This window comes from Olea europaea, chromosome 8, assembly GCF_002742605.1.
Source record: "Olea europaea var. sylvestris chromosome 8, O_europaea_v1, whole genome shotgun sequence".
NCBI classification, from domain to species: Eukaryota; Viridiplantae; Streptophyta; class Magnoliopsida; order Lamiales; family Oleaceae; genus Olea; species Olea europaea.
In genome coordinates, this window is record NC_036244.1 from 12,938,832 (window position 1) to 12,956,793 (window position 17,962).

General features: G+C 32.2%; 2 protein-coding genes across 5 annotated transcripts in view; one reads left to right on the forward strand and one right to left on the reverse strand.

Moving 5' to 3' along the window:
- Nucleotides 1-1,190: 1,190 nt before the first annotated feature.
- On the reverse strand, nucleotides 1,191-16,753 carry LOC111398839. Of its 4 annotated transcripts, XM_023025960.1 has the most exons (6): nucleotides 16,624-16,753; nucleotides 14,108-14,224; nucleotides 13,555-13,608; nucleotides 11,871-12,682; nucleotides 2,108-2,161; nucleotides 1,191-1,825 (listed from the first exon to the last, which is right to left on the reverse strand). In XM_023025960.1, the coding sequence occupies exons 4-6, from the start codon at nucleotides 12,018-12,020 to the stop codon at nucleotides 1,724-1,726; spliced, it is 306 nt and encodes a 101-aa protein (XP_022881728.1). In that variant the 5' UTR covers nucleotides 12,021-12,682; nucleotides 13,555-13,608; nucleotides 14,108-14,224; nucleotides 16,624-16,753; the 3' UTR covers nucleotides 1,191-1,723. The 4 variants fall into 4 exon arrangements, with proteins under 4 accessions (XP_022881728.1, XP_022881724.1, XP_022881726.1 ...); XM_023025956.1 differs by having other exon boundaries at nucleotides 11,871-13,608; XM_023025958.1 differs by lacking the exon at nucleotides 14,108-14,224 and having other exon boundaries at nucleotides 16,624-16,710.
- LOC111398838 (MADS-box transcription factor 7-like) overlaps nucleotides 16,372-17,962 on the forward strand; it is a 14,816-nt gene continuing 13,225 nt past the window's right edge. Inside the window, exon 1 of the mRNA XM_023025955.1 lies at nucleotides 16,372-16,830. Within this exon, the coding sequence (XP_022881723.1) occupies nucleotides 16,646-16,830 (185 nt within the window). The 5' untranslated portion in view covers nucleotides 16,372-16,645. The remainder of the gene's footprint in view (nucleotides 16,831-17,962) is intronic.

The window sequence follows — 17,962 nt, forward strand, 5'->3', positions numbered from 1 at the left end:
CGTAGTTTGAAACAACTAAAAGTAATGAAAACAAAATCTAAACAAGCTAGACTTGCAAAAAACAAAAAATAAAAACAAAAAAAACCAAAATGGTCTTACAGGCCCAATTCAGAATTAAGATGTTCTATTTCTACTAGTACTTTTTTCAATATACCCAATATGTCCTACATCACATAGAAAGAAAAAGTAGGGAGGACAAAACATTTTAAAATTTATTTATTTTTTACCAAGGATAAAAAATAATGCGAAAACAAATTTCATCCATCTTTTCTCCTTTTTCCACTAGAATTAGGGACCACGCACTTATATAGAGACATATCTATTGCTCGAAAAATCTTTGCACTATACTAACGTAGAATCATTTTCTTAGGACCTGATGTACACTTTTCATATGCAATACAAAATAATACTCGATATCAACTACGATTTGGGCGGGGCATCGGATTGGAGAATTTTATTTATTTGAAGATTCTTCTTTTGCCAAATCTTTAAAGATTTGCAAATCCTTCACTCTATATCCATATACCATCATCGCATACATTTGGTTCATTTTAATAATATTAAGCTGTGCAGCTTAATCCAAATAAAAAAGTTTAATAACTCAATTGACATTTTATTATAAGTTCAATAAATATAAGGAATAATTATTCATGAATCATGCAACCTTAATATGCGATTCTATAAATTAATGCATTTCTAAGTATTTGAATTGAGAATATGGATATTCATAGTGATGTTTAGAAATAAATTGAACTTTGCTTGGAGGAGATTGTTGAATAAAATAGGATATAGTAACCACTATAATCTTTGCCTCGTCACTTCCCTTGATCGATACTTGTCAACATCAGAATCACAAATTAATCAGTGGTGGTGAATCAATTGTAGTCTACCGCGAGTAAAAAGAATATATTTATTATTCGTAGTGGTCCTATTAACAGCTCGATCGTCACAGTGCATTCGGAATAAAGCTAGATATAAGATTGAAACCCATATGGAGATTTCGATTGAACAATAACCCCACTCTCAACGTTATTGTCAATTGTTTCCTAATCTTAGCAAGGTCGTTTTGGGATATACGAAAGGATACCTTGAGAAATGGCTTGGTCCACAATACAATTAATCTCTCGTCATTTTATGTTGTTCATTTAGCATAACATCCTCAATTTATTGCAAAAGTCTTTATTTGTTACATAAAACTTTGAACTAAGAGCAACAAAAAATTAAAGTAATTCAGAATATTGCAGCGAATACAGTTCCTTCCACTTGATCGGTGATATCCCTCCAAAAGCATCAAGGAAATATTGGGGGAAAAAGGATCAAAGGGCTCAGACTCAATTGTACCCTTCTATTTGGCCACACAAAACCTTAAATCGAATCCTAATCATAAATCACTCACTTATCAATTTAAGAAAGCCACTATTAATCACCCCATTTCTCTTTATACAAACACACACAGTGTTTATATTTACAAAGAAAATCAAAAGAATTAACTTCCAGCCAGAGGTTTGGAAGAAGAACACGAAAAGAGAAAGACGCAAGAATTTGGAAACCATCTCAAATGGCGATTGATCTCAATCTCGATCCAACTATCAAGGGCTTCTAATAAATTAGAAAGCAGAAGTGTTGAGTTGCAACAAACGCTCCTTTCTCCAAACACGTTTTCAATGTAATGGATCAGGGTTTTTGGCCAACCAACCAACCAACCAAGTTACTGGGAAATTGTTTAAGTAGAGTAGTTTGGCATCACATTCCAACAAATCTCAACTTTGATGCCAATGGACATGTACCACATAGTAGTCATCCAACTAACACAAAACAACAGTACCTGCAAAACAAACATTGACCAATATCGATAATTAATACAGTCACACATGACTTGAACTTGGATAGAGGTACCTTGATTCTCATGTCTGATGGATTAAATTGTGTAGGAATCATTTCAAGAATTATAAGATATTTTGAGATAATATCTCTAATAAAATGCAAATTAAAATCTATATGTTTAATTATTTCATGAAAAACTGAATTCTTACACAGATGTATAGCACTTTGACTATTAGAATAGATAACTACAGGTTTAGAATCATATTTATTTCAGTTAACATACCTTTATGCAATAAAGCTTCTTTCTTAGCCTATGTGGCTGCAATATATTCCTCTTCTGTAGTAGACAGAGCAACTATTAGCTATAATTGAGATTTGTAACTCATACAAATACCACACAAAGTAAAACATGTAAGCTGTAGCAGATTTTCTATCATCTTGATCACAAGCAAAATCAACATTAACAAAAGTCTTTAATATTACTCCCTCATTATAGGTATTAAACATTAGTCCTAATTATGTGATTCCTTTGAGATATCTAGGAAGCCAGTTAAGAGCTTCCCAGTGTTCAGGTCCAAGATTAGCCATAAACTTACTTAAAGTGCTGATTGCATGAAAAACATCATGTATGGCACACACCATTGTGTACATGATCGAACCCACAGTATTAGCATAGGGTATTCTTTTCATATACCTGATATCGATTTCATCAATTGGATACTGTTGTTTATACAATTTAAAATGACTAGCTAATGGCAGATTTTGACTCATGCATTCGCTGAAGATTTTAATAAAACTTTTTCAATATATGCAGACAGTTTCAAAATCAACTGTGTTTCTAATAATATCCTTGCCAAATACTCTCCTAGAATGACCTAGGTATTTCATTTCAAATTCAGCACCATTTATTTCATTTATTTGTTGTAAGTGTGGATCAATTAAGAGCATTTCATCAATATAGAGTAACAAATAAACAGCCATGCACTTATCTATACCTCTTTTAAAATAAAGGCAGCAATCATATGCATATCTAGTAAAGCCAGCAGTAATAACAAAATTAACGAAACTTTTATATCATTGCCTTGGAGACTTTCTTTTTAAACCATAAAGTAATTTTTTCAACAAGAAAACAAAATCAAATTTACATTTATTTATAAACCCTCGAAGACTTTTTAAACCATAAAGTGATTTTTTCAGCAAGCAAACAAAATCAAATTTAGATTTATCTATAAACCCTCAGGTGGAAACATGTAAATGATTTTATCCGAGTCACCATGCAAAAATATAGTTTTTATGTCAATTTGTTCAACCTCTCAATCATTATGTGCAATTAATGCAAGCAAAATTCTAATCGCAGTATATTTCACATGTGAAAAATTTTCATCGCAATCGACACTTTGCTTTTGAGTGAACTCCTTAGCAGTTAATCTAGTCTTGAATGTTAATGGTTCCTTATCTGTACTCATTTCCTTAACCTTATAGATTCACTTACAATCTACTAAGGATTTACCATCTAGCCTAAGAACAAGAATCCAAGTTTTATTCTTAGTCAGAGACTCCATTTTCTCTCTCATAGAAGATTCCCACTTGCTAAACTAGTTACAACTAACAGCTTCCCTATAGGACGTTGGTTCTCTATAAGCAAGATCTTGACAGAACAAAATAGAAAAAGAAATGTAATCATTACATCTTGAGGGCTCCCTTATATTTCTCCTAGCCCTATGCATGGTTAATAGATAGTCGACTTATAGTCTCCTAGGTGAATACATTGACTACTACTACATTCACAATCACTTTGCCCTTGATCAGCTTGTCTCCCTATCTTAGCTTGAAAAGGAGGCTGATCAGCTTCAAGATTCAACTGATTTTGATCAACAACATTCTTTGAGATCATAACTCTACCTAAAACCTTGTATCACTTAAAGTCTTTTCTAGCAACTTCCTGTTTATGTAAAATGTTAAGACCCATCTCACTTAGGTGGAATCAGGTTCAGCACTAAAGGCTTCAACAATGTGATCAAATACAGTCTCAGCCTTGTGACATAAATCCCGTTTCTTTTTACTTCCTTGAAGATGAAAAGTGACCAATTTTTCACTTTCACCATACCATCCTCAATTTTACCATACAACCCTAAGTCATCTAAATCCACCATAGAAATAATTTCTATTAAGTTTAGGCACATACCTAACTTTCTCTAGGGTGTAAATGTATCAATTTTCAAATTTTAGAGTCACATTACCTATTCTGTCATCCTTGCAAGCTACATTATTGTTCATCACTACTTTCCCACCATCGAATTTCTTAAATTTTCAAGCCATTGTTTCTCAGATGTCATATGAAAAGTACAGCATGAATTAAAGATCCATTCTTGCACCTAATCTTTATTATCATCATAATTTGCCGAGTTTAGATAAGTCAGAGGCTCAATAACAAGGTACACATCTACAGTATAGAATCAACAAGCTTAACTACATTTTCCTCATCTATCATCTTATGCTTTTGTTTATTTTTCTTATTAAAATAATCTTTCATAAAATGTCTAGTCTTTCCACACTCATAGCATTTCTTATTTCTTGATTTAGATTTGGATCTAGACATTTCCTTATCTTTCTTCTTGTTATTATTATTCCAGTTATTCTGATTATTACGATCCCCATTTTGTTTTTTTTTTATTCGCCCTTAACAAACAAAGTTTCTAAGTTATTGCGCTTGGTTTTTTTTATTTTTTATTTTTTCCAGTTCCATTTCCTTACTCCTTAAGGAGTTTATGACAATCTCAGGAGTCAAAATATCTCGACCATATTTTATGGCATTTTTAACCTCTCTATACTTCTCAAGAATGTCATATAGAAGCATAACAACCTTATACTCCTCAGTTGCCTTCTCTCCAATATTAGTGATTCTTGAACCAGTTTGTTGACGGCATCTAAATTGTCCTCTAACTCCTTAGAGGAGTCAATCTTAAAACTAAAAAATATCTTTAAGTAGAAAAAGTTGTTTGGAAGGGACTTAAATCAAATATAGTTCCTTCAATTTTTTTTCCAAAGCAACTTAGTGGAATCTAATTTTCTCACCTTTTTAAGAACTTGATATGACAAGCATAAAATAATAGAATGTAGGCCAACTCATCAACCTCATTTTTCTAATCCTAAGTTACGATAATCCCCCCTCTATAACTTTAGAAATCTTTTGTTGTATTCATCTTTTGTTTGGAAAATCCTCTTTTCCTTTAAATACCCCAAGTTCAAAGTTAGTAGTGGTCATTGTTGGGAATATACTTATACATGTACAGCGAAAAATTAAAATTATTTCGATTCCCACCGAGGATCTCTTTGTGTTTAGATAGAAATCGTGATAAAAATTATACCTTTGAAAAATTCTGCAAATATTTTACTTTTCTTTTCGTTCCAACAATCTTGATTCGCCATCCACAACTGTCCAATTGTCCAGCCTCCAACGGTGATCCACACAAAGAATAAGATTGCAGCTACCAGGGTTTTCTCTTTTGTGCCAGCAAGAATAATGAAAACTATGTGAACCTCAAACCCTAACTATGTATTTATATAAACTCAACAAGCCTGGTCTGGTCCGGTCCAATATTTAATTAATCCATTTAATTAAATTCTATCCGTGAATTAATTAATTCGGGCCTATAAATAACCAAACCAATTAATTAATTTATCCAACGATTGTTAAATTAATTAATTGATAATTTGCAATCTTCTAATTCTTTTTTGTGTGTGACCCATCAAACTCTCGATCACGATGCCTAACGACGGGAAATATTATTTTGATCTAATCAAAATTGATAAATTAAAACACCCTTTTAATTTATCGTCAATTCACACTCACTATCCCAGATTGACATTTAGCAATGTGTCAAGGCAATACATGTGACGGGAAATGCCATGTGGTGTGACAAAATCAAACTCGTTCGTTTACCGTGAAACTATAATCCTCTCGTCAATATGATCCGATCAATTACGAGATATTGAAGTGTGTCAATCTCGATCATCGATCATATCTTTCACTCTACTATTAAGTCAATATAAGTCGAAAACTCATTTTTGACTTGTGAGTACACCTTGGCCAAGGATTTCATCATCGACTTAATTAAATGAAACGCAGATCATAATCTCCTACTATTTAAGAGTGACAAATCCTTTATTGATCAATCACAATCTTCATACAATTCTTGACGTACCCGAACGATGTCCTATTAGCAGCCATTTGCAGAGCAACATCCAACACCGCCAAAGTATGACTGTCCTCATATAAGGTACCATGACGACCTCAAGTCAAAGGACCAATTCCATTACCGAATGTTAGAGGATTAACCACTGACACTCGATAGTTATCCATGTGAAATCTCTCAGAGGTCTCCAATATTTTGTTCTATAACAAAACATCCACGTGTTTATTTAAGTGTCACCACACTTTAGCTTGTGAGATCAGCTATTCACTTCACAAGTAAAAAATGCCACACGTGGTCTATCCGTAATAACGATATCCGTATCTCGTTATTACTTACGATCACGGACGATTTAAGATTCAATCAGATGTAATTTGTATCTCACAATCACAACTCCTTGTGATTAACAAATTACGAAAACTTGAATTTATGGACTCTATTCTTTATTTAATTGTCTATTAATTAAATAATAAATCTGTCATTAAATTGCATTAATTATATATCAAAAGTATTTATGTCCAAAGTTGATTGGACCTAGGGCATAATACTTACAAACTCCCACTTGCACTAGATCCTATCACTTATATATCCAATATCATAAGTCTACATGACGATCATATTTATGCTACGACAACTCTTTGTCAGTGGATCTGCAATATTGTTAAATGTGGAAATTTGTTCTTCTCTTTACGTCATTTCTATGTATTATTTCTCTGACGAGATTATACCGCCTTAATACATATTTGGATCATTGATGAGATCTTAGTTCCTTCGCTTTCGCAATGGCTCTATTGTTATCACAATACAATGGCATGTGATCAACAATATCAGGAACTACTCCAAGTTCATTTATGAACATCATGATCCAGATTGCAACTCTTTGCTACTTATGAAGTAATCATGTATTAGGTTTCTATTATTAAATCAACGGTTGCTTCACGTTTGGAACCTTTCCAACAAACAGTTAAAGAGTAAACCAGTTTTTCCATATGAAATCTTCTCAAGATTTCATCCATGTAAATTGGGATGAGTTAAACAATCTTCTAGATCTACCTCTATACATCAAGTTGCTTACCTCATATCGTTCATGAATAATTCATTTAACAACCATTATTTCAACGATTGAAACATAGGGATGTCGTTTTCTATAATATTAGGAATACGACAATGCTCCCACTATCTTCTTGTAAACACACAATTCGTTTTCAAATTTAATAAAACCAAACACTTTGACTTTTTCCATCAAATCGAAGATTTCAGCTCCATAGAGACTTTTCTTGACCTTTAGTTACGATATGCAACTGTTGCAAATAAAACTCAAATGGACTTCAGCAAGGCCACAGGAGAAAGGTTTCACCAAGGTCAACTATTAAACTTTTGCTTCTAGCCTTGCTTTGTATATATGGATATTCACATCCACATCAACCTTTGCCTTGTAAACTATTTACAAAACCTTTTGGGTTTTATTCCATCAGGAGGCTCGACCATGGTCCAAATCTTGTTCACATACGCCGAGTTTATATCGAGTTTCATGGCCTCTTGCTGTCTCTTTTAAGTCAACACTTGACTTTATTTTATTGCAACTAGCAAGTTCATTATCCTGGATCACTAATGCCTGATTAATGATCATGGATTCGCACCTTCTTGAAGGTCGAATGATCCTACTGGATTCATATAGAGTTGTCATGTCCTCAGGAGTCTTTACTTCCTCATCCAAAGTATGTCCCATATCAGATATGGGATAAAACTCGGATTTACCTACTTGGTTAACTATATCTGTGGACTCTTGAACTCTTTCAAATTCTACTTTACTCTCACTGTCCTCTCCTAGAGTAAACATTTTCTCTAAGAAGACGATATGTCGTGAGACGAAGACTTTTTTCACGATAATAGAATTAATATTCAAACATCTGCTTTGAATATCCCCACAAATACGTATTTATCAGATTTAGTGTCAAACTTATCCGATTCAAGGCGCTTCAAATAAGAATCATAGCCCCAAGCTTTCACATAAGATAAATTGGGACTATTATCTTTCCATAACTCGTATGGAGTTCTGTTAACCAATTTAGATGGGACATGATTTAGTATGTTGCACACTGCAATCAATGCATGACTCCAAAACAATTTTGGGAGATTTGCATGGCTTGTTATTAATCGCATTATATCTAATAATTAACGATTCCTCCTTTTAGATACAACACCTTACTGCAGTGTATATGAAGGAGTACACTACAAGAGAATCTCATTCTCTCTTAGATAATCTAGATTTTATCTTTAAGATACTCTCGCTTGATCGAATCTTAATGTGAGGGTATCTTTACCTATTTGTTTTTCTACTTCTAGTTTGAATCCCTTGAACTTTTCAAGAGTTTCATGTTTGAGTTTTCATTAAATATACATGATCATTGATGAAATAAGAGAAGCATTATCTGACATTAATTGACACGAGCCCATATGCATCATTATGCATTAGATCAGTAATTATACTGACCTTTCTTCGTTTCAAGTAAAAGAAGATTTGGTCATTGTGCCAGACATGCATAATTTGTACTTATCAAAATCAATTAATCACAAATATACATTTCTAGGTAACTTTGGAATTACTTTTCATCTATACGACAAAGTCTGTCATGCCAGATTTCAGTAATAATTAGATTATCGCATTTATGTCTTATAATTTCTATACTCATTATAGAATCCTTAGTATTAAAGAATATAAACGTCGTTTTATAATTTACCATAGCCAGTAGGATCTTTATCAAGATAAACAAGAACAACAATTGTCCTTAACATTAAAATAGTTCATATCCGAACATGAAATTCATTTTAATATTCCAGCTATAGTGGGTATAAAGCGACATTTCTCTAATTCCAATACTAAATCAAAAGGCAATGGCAAGAAGTATATTCCTACAGGCAATGCAGCAACCTTTGCTCATTTCCAACGTATAGGTCAACTTCTCCCTTTCGCAGTGGTCTACTTCTATTTAGTTTCTCCATATTTGTATGAGATCTACATCTGATATCAAATACTTAAGAAACTCGTGAAGTAGACGTAAGCCATGTAATATTCCTTCCAATGACCTTTCATTCTATAATGAAACCAAGGGTCATTAGATTTGGTATTGTCCTTCACTTAGATTGTCTTTACCATATTAGGTGCTTTACCATAATCCCTTTAGACTTCCTCCTAATACCATTAGAGGAATCAATGGCTTGCCCACGTCTAACTTTGTTATTGAGTATAACAGTCCAAAGCATATTAAGCAACTCAATAATTGTGCATTCGAACTTATTCACGTTAAATTCATAATCAGTTGTGAATAGCTTTTTCTAACAAAGATTGCAGAACCAAGTCACTACTTAATTCATGGTTTATGATTAAACTCAATTGAGATATTTCTCAACGTCAATCATCTTCAGTGTATAAGCATCGATTGAAGATTACTCAGTCATTTTGCACCGATATAGTTGTTTGGAAGTCTCATATCCTTCTACACATGATTATTATCATACAACTCTTTGTAATGAAGAATTATATGTTAACATCTATACTTTCAAGTTGCTTTTGTAATTTAGTGACATAGTTGCAAGTATCACATACGTTGCAGTACTATTGTCATCACCGCGTTTATTTCGGTAGCCACCTCTTCTTTAATCGAGTCATCAGCGGGTGTGTCTGGAAAGGGCTACTCAAGGACGTGACCAATTTTCTCATGCATGAGAACAATTCTCAAATTGATGCATCAATTAAGAAAATCTAGTTTGGTTGTTGACATCTAGTATGTCATTCAATTATATATAATTACTCATGATTCAATAAGTATATATGACGAAAAAGAAAAGAATAATATATAAAATGCATCAATTAATTTAACATAGACTTTTATTAAATTAATTATGCTCCCACTGTTTAACTAAAATTTATGACCCTCTTACATAAATTTATGGAGTCCATGCTTGACTCCCAGTGGGTTAGGATCTCATCTATTATATTAAGACCTTGAGTGTACTCAACAAACCCTAATATAACATTTGGGTGGATACAATTATCAATTTTATCACCATACAACTCCCAAATCATTAAGTTGACAAATCTTTGTCTTCAAACATCTTATGTGTTAGCTTAACATGCCTCTAAAATTTATCTCCTCAAGTTTACTCAACAAAAGATAAATTTTAGTTAAGTCGAACCCATCATTTAGAAATATCTAATATTTCATAGTGTTAAACATATCCCTAATAGACCAGTCTTGAGTGTACTCAACAAGTTGAGACGATTTGGGACTCTGATTTTTCACTATAATGATGGAAGGCAATCATAAATGTGTGTGTGTGTGTGTCTATATATATATACATACACACCATGCAAATAAATATATATATAACATAATATAATAGTGTGGACGATAATGGACTTCTACTATCTTGTCTTCCCGAGCCATAAAGAAGATTAGTTGGTCAATTCTTAGGGGTATAGCATTGAATAGTATCAATGCACCATCTCCATGATCTCTTTCTCTTCTTGTCTCTTCAATTAGTCCAATTGCAACATGTATCCTTTACTAATTGGTACGCAGACCAAAATGAAATTGGACTTGCAGACCCACAGCAATAATAATAATAATAATGGACTCGCAAGTCCAAAATGATCAAGAGCTCACAGGCCCAGAATAATAACAATAATAACGGGCTCGAAGGCCCAAAACAATTAAGAGCTCGCAGACTCAGAAAACAACAAGAATAAAAATTAACTATTCAACACATTCATATGGTCGAGTCCATAATCGTCCACTAATAATACATTCGTCACATAAATGTATACCTATATAATATCTAATATTATATGCAAATAAGTTTTAAGTTTCTAGCAATTAAGTCATCTAAACTCTTTTAGACAAAATGATCGAAACAATTAAATAATTAATTAATCATATTAACCAATTATTTAATTAGCGGCATATTTAATTAAAATCTAATTTGAATTAAATACCAAATTAGAGTCCAACTCTAATTCAACAATTATATGGCGGGATTATTTAATTAAAATCAAATTTTAATTAAAAATGAAATTAGAGTCAAACTCTAATTTCACAATTTAAGGCGGTGGAATTTAATTAAAATCAAATTTTAATTAAATAACAAAATTAGAGTCTAACTCTAATTCCAAGATTTTAGGGCGAATTAATTTAATTAAAATCAAAATTTTAATTAAATACCAAATTAGAGTCCAACTCTGATTGGAACAAATTTTAGGGTGAATTGATTTAATTAAAATCAAATTTTAATTAAATAACAAATTAGAGACAAACTCTAATTTTAATAGAATTAATATTTTAATATAGGATAATAATCCTAAATAAAATAAAATTCTATTTGGGGTCAAATTTAATATTTAAATTAAAATCATACTTTAACGAAAATATAAAAGGTAGTCAATTTTAAATAGAATTTCAATTTGGGTCAAAATTAAATTTATAGGTCAAACCCATTAAAATCAAATTTAAAAGCATTCCAAAATATAAATTCAAAATTATTTTGAAATTGTATTTTGACCCAAACTTGAATTTATAATCAGGACCTCCCAAATAAAGAAATTGCAGAGAAGCCCTTTCATTCATTAATTGCAATCAGACCCCAAAAATGAAATTGTAGGAAAGGGGTCCTCAATATCAAATGAAATGCTACTGCCGCTGCTGCCCGCCAAATTTGATCCCATATACGAATAAGATGATCCCATATACGAATTTGATGATACTCGTTCTTAAGATCAATTTTACTAAAAATGCAAGCACCATACAATTCGTCTAACATATCATCTAACCTAGGTATGGGGTGACGATATTTTACCGATATGTTGTTGATAGCTCTGCAGTCCACACACATTCTCCAAGTCTCATCCTTCTTTGGCACCAACAGAACAAGCACAGCACATGGACTCATGCTCTCCCTCACATAGTCTTTGCTCATCAACTCCTTACCTTGCCTCTGAAGCTCCATTGTTTCCTCAAGATTGCTTTGGTAAGCTGGTTAGTTTGGAATGACAGCTTCAGGTATGAAGTCTAGTACTCGATCCTTGAATTGGTGGCAACCCATTTGGCATATCTTTCGGGAACACATCTTCGAATTCCTGCAACAAAGACTTAACAAAACTAGGGAGGGGTGTGTTAGACTCCTCGAAGCTGAGGAGGGACTCTTTGTATACTAACAATAACATTGGCCTTTTATCAACCTTGCCTTTTTCAACTCACCTCCCTTTGCAAAGAAATTCACTTTCGACTTTTCTCTCCTCTCAACTAACTCTTTTTCTCTCCTCTCACATATCATCTCTCTCTTTTCTCCACTCTCGGCCACCTCACCATTTTTAATTCGTGTGAAAAACAAAACAAACCTATATAAATGGAACGGATTGAGTATTAACTTTGTCCATTCCAGATCAAATACTTACTAACTTGCCATAAGTACATAGGCAGCATTAATGAGAAAAGTCTTAAGTCTGAATTTGTAATGTTGTGTATTCAGAAAAAAATACTGCAAAATATCGAGTGATATTAACATGACAAATTATGTCATTGAGGGCAAACATCTAGTCAACCTAAATGATCTTACCAAACATGGCTTCATTTTGAGGTGCATAATCGAGGCTAATTCTTCAAAGATACCTGCACTCATAATCAGATAATGATTAAACTTTTGTTCTATACTGCGTTTATATTTTGAGTTGTCCTAGGGTTCAATTGGTTGAGATATTAAAGACAAAACAACAAATAACAAAAAAAATAAAAATAAAAATAAAAAGAAATGGGTATTAAATTTCCAATAGAGGAACGGATGATAAGTTATTGAATGTAACAACATAGAAATTATATATTTTAAAGAAGCAAGATTTTTAACCATATGCTTTAAGACGTACGACTAAGGTAACTCGTGGTATTGCCGTATTGGACCATCAACTTTCCAGGCTAATTTTCATTTGAGGTCCTCAAACATTTAAAGATGTAACTTGGACTCCACTTAATATTTTTGATGATCATATCTCCCAAAATATATAATTTGTGTCCATGGGTCCCTAATAGATGGATCGTAATTTGTTGTTAATGTCGTTATTCTTTTGTAAGAGTGGGTGCAATCTAATTCGATCAAACTATAAAGGAAATCAAATCGAACCAAGTATCATGAATATCATAAAAAGGGAAACCATTAGTTCTATATATTAACTATAAGTTGAACTGGAATCAAACCAACCGTCAAAGTTCGATCCGAATCTTTACATAGAAAAAATAATGAAAATAGAGTATGAAATTACTTATCATTCTTGCAACATATATGAAATTACTTATCATTCTTGCAACATACATATCAAAAAAAAATTAATTAAACCAATGTTTACTGATTTACCATAAGTACATAGATGGCGGAGTCTGAATTTGAAATGCTTTGTATTGAGGAAAAAATACTAGAAAATATCGAGTGATATTAACATGACAAATTATGTCATTGAGGGCAAACATCTAGTCAACCTAAATGATCTTACCAAACTTGGCTTCATTTTTTAGCTGTATAATTGATACAAATTCTTCAAAGATACCTGCAACCATAATCAAAGAATGATTAAACTTTTGTTCTGTTACTATAAATAAAAAATAAAAAAAGATTGAACCATAATCTTGAGGGTCCCACCGTCCCGTCCCTAGAGCATCGTGAGGGAGGTAAATCGCGAAATGTGCCTCAACAAGTTAAGGAACAAAAGCTTGCCCGTACACTAGTACCCACAAAGAGTCCAATTCCACATCTCAAGAATCGAACCCTCATATTGCAACTATCAAAAATGTTGAAACTACCTCACTCATATCTTTTGCACCACTGGGATATGCCCCGAGGGCAACTTTTGTTTTGTACTATGTTTATATGTTGAATTGTTTTAGGGTTCAATTGGTTGAGACATTAAAGACAAAACAACAAATAACCCAAAAAAAGGGGCATTAAATTTCCAGTAGAGGAACGAATGATAAGTTATAGAATGTAAAAAATGAGGCATATAATTAAAGTATAGAAATTATATATTTTAAAGAAGCAAAATTTTTAACCATAGACTTGAAGGAGCCTAACTGCGTCTTCTTCCGCCTAAGGCAACTCGTGGTATTGCACCATCCTCCTCTTTATAAACCAGTCATAAATTTGCTGAACGTATGCCAAATCTTTAACTGAAACCATTTAAGCACTTTGTAGAAGATACACAAATCAATTAAATACAATTTGAACTTCTAGAATTAAATCAAAACTTAAACAACATAGTATAAGCCCCCTGTTTGGCCCCCCATTATATCTCATCAATAAATTAAATTTTTCTCTCTCCTATTTTCACAATTTTCAACAAAATAATATTGCACGTAAATTAAAAACTTTTCATTCTTTTACCAAAAAAAAAAGACTATTCCTCCATTATAATCGAATTAATGAGAGCCAAAGTGGGACTGATTACAAAACCACATGTCCACCTGTCCGTGGAGAAGTCTCACAGTTTCTCCTCCTGAACTTTCCAGGTTAATTTTCATTTGAGGTCCCTAAACATTTAAAGATGTAACTTGGACTCCACTAATAATATTTTTGATGATCATATCTCCCAAAATATAAAATTTGTGTCTATAGGTCCGTAATAGATGTATCATAATTTGTTGTTAATGTAGTTACTCTTTTGTAAGAGTGGGTACAGTCTAATTTGATCAGACTCTAAAGGAAATCAAATCGAACTGAGCATCATGAATATCATAAAAAACGGAATCATTAGCTCTATATATTAACTATAGAGTTGAACTGGAATCAAACCAATCGGTTGCAGGTCGATCCAAATCTTTACATAGAAAAAATAATGAAAATAGAGTATGAAATTACTTATCATTCTTGTAAAATACATATAAAAAAAACTAATTAATCCAATATAAAATCATTAAAATGGCTCCTACCTCCTGATGCTTTTTATTACTATAGTATAATTTTTTTACGAGAAATTTGAGTTCTTACAAAAATTTGAACAAAAGATGTATTTTTTTTACCTATTGGGATTTTAAAACTATGAATTATAAAGTATTTTATAAAAATTTTAGACTTGGATATTGATAACCCATAAGGGTTTTGCTATAAATAAATAAATAAAAGAATCGTATGGAAAGTAAATTTTCGACATGAAATAATTTGGGATCTAATGTTAAAATATTTAGAACATCTTGATTAAATGCACCAGCGGAAAGAAAAATTAAAGAGAATAGAATGTAATCTCAATTCTTAAGAAGTATCAAGGACCCGAAAGAAAAATTAAAAAGAATAGAATGTAATCTTAATTCTTAAGAAGTATCGAGGACCCGAACCAAATCAGTTGATTCTTAGTGCATGATTCCAAAATCAACTCATTTAGTAAAGGAATAGAGCTGACCGATTTTAAGAAAATTATCCACCCTCAGTCTATTGTTTCTACTTGTATATGAATGCAAAATGAGCCCATAAGTACGTTACTCCTCAAACTTGTCTCATGATCAAGTTAATACATGGACTACACCTTTTGAATATTTAACTCTCGCCAGAAAGGGATGTTAACTTTTAATAATAATAATGATATTCATTAGTAGTAGTGATAAATTGCAATCTAGATGACAGCGAAATCATTGCCACATTATTCAATGAATGAAATGTTCTCAACTTCATTTGACGACATAACTGTGATCACATTACGACATATGTTGTTATTACCAAAGCCGATGAATAACACTCTTTTAATAAATTTTTTTCTTAAATGACCCTTAAAAAGGTTCTATTACGTGTGTGGCTTGTAGCATGTTCAAGGCAAAACAGAAGTTAAACATTAATAGGGGACATATGTGAACTCTATGTATGTTATAAACTTCTATAATATGAGGGGTCAAAAATTATGAATAAGAAATCCAAGACGTGCTAGTGGGAATGGATGGGGAATTGAGGTGCAAATCTTTTAAACTCCAAAGTTTATAGCTTGTTTGAGCCCATTATTGTTTTTTTCTAGAAAAAATAAAATAAATAAATTGAATAGTGTATTAATAAAAAATATATGGTTAAAAAATAAAGAAAAATTTTGAATTTGCATATAGTATTATTTTATTGAAAAATCTGTAGATGAAATGGGATTCAAATACTATTCAAGAATTTATTTTTTTTTTCCAAAAAAGGGAGCATAATTCACATCGCCTAATCAAGAAATTGATCCGTTCAAGGCTAAAGGTAACTCGCTAAGGCTGGACAAAGCTCCAGAACCAAATCGACTCGACCTGACCAAGTCGGACCCGAATCGAGTGGTTCTTCTTATATTAATGTAATAAATATTCGAACAAGTATCTGAATTAGGAACCGATAAATTTAGTTCGATTCTAGATCAAGAATCGAAGGGCTCCATTAGTTGGATCATTTCCATCCCTATCACTAACCATGCGTGGCGCCATGTAAATTTATGGGTAATGGAAAGTAGAAAACTTTAGGGGAGATTCTAATTCCCTCCTTTCGTTTTGATTGATACCTTAAATACATACATATAAACCATGTATTCATGTAGACACAGACCAAGGGTTCGAAAATTCACCTAATTTCTTGGTTTTGTGGTCATGGGCCGGAAGAAGCTGGAGATAAAGCGAATCGAGGATAAAAGCGCTAGGCAAGTGACGTTCTCCAAACGCCGTAATGGGCTGCTGAAGAAAGCCAAGGAACTCGCCGTACTCTGCGATGTAGAAGTCGGAGTGGTTATCTTCTCCAGCCGCGGAAAGGTGTACCATTACTGTAGCACCAACAGGTTTTCCGCATTATTTTCCATTTTTCACTCAATTTGCGTTTTTTTTTTTTTTTTTAAATTTCAGAGAGGGTTTGATTGTCATTTTTAGGGAAAAATACATTTTAAAATAGTAACTTGATGGAAAGTACGTGATTAAAAAATAAGAAAATTTTTTTAATTTACGTGTAATATTATTTTAATAAATAATATTTGATTAAAAAGAAAAGAGAAAAAAATATATTTTAAAAAAAATGGTAGCAAACGGGACTTCAATTTTTAGATATTTTGCTTCCTCGGTTCTCGTAGTTCTAGTACGTGTAGAAGCTCTATCTTGCTGTTTCAAATACCTTGCGTGCTCTGTTCTATATTGCTTGTGGATCAGATGATGAATTCCATCGAGTTTATAAAAATCCTAATTAGATATTGGATAAAGCTAATTTGTCATAATGATTTAAACGTAATTATATGCGATTAGGTAAAAAAATGACTGTGTTTTAAACTGTTTGATTATCAATAATAGAATGACACGTGACATTATAAGCCTGTTTGGTAGTAATTTTGAGGATTGATTTTCTGACTATTAGAAGAAAAGTGAGAATCATATGTGAGAAAAGAAATTAAAAATTACGACTAGAATAGTGAAATAACGATAAAAAAAAAAATCAATTTTTTGAAGTGAAAATCACTCCCTAACCGGGCCTATATCAGATTTTATATTATCATTGATGTTCACATTGGATGATTGTGAAATATTTCAAGATTTTTACGATCACCATTTTATAAGTGGAAAAGCTGTGTACTTGTACGTTGATGTGTTCGTCTAAATTCAAGAATCTGATTTTAAAACAATGCTACGTGTCTATTGGAATTTTAAAAGGAAATGTAAAGAATTTCACTTAGGCCATGTTTGATATGGAATATTTTCCATGGGACTGGAAAATTTTTGAGAGCTCTCCACCTTTTTGTTGTTTGATTGGGAGAGTTTTCTATGAAATTCGATTTCTCTCTATCACCCCCACCAATTCTTCCAGGTTCTTTTTTTCATATATATATTTTTTATTTTTTGACAATGGAAATAAATTCTAAAAACAATGTAAAAAAATCTATCTATTTAATCGACAATTTACATGAAAAACAAAGTCAAATGAACACC

Coding starts and splice junctions, on each gene's coding strand:
- LOC111398839 (XM_023025960.1), bottom strand. CDS start 12,020: ATGGAGCTTCAGAGGCAAGGTAAGGAGTTGATGAGCAAAGACTATGTG. Junction 2,162..11,870: donor GAGCTATCAACAACATATCG/GTAAAATATCGT, acceptor TGTCTACTACAG/AAGAGGAATATATTGCAGCC. Junction 1,826..2,107: donor AGAAGCTTTATTGCATAAAG/GTATGTTAACTG, acceptor TTTGTTTTGCAG/GTACTGTTGTTTTGTGTTAG.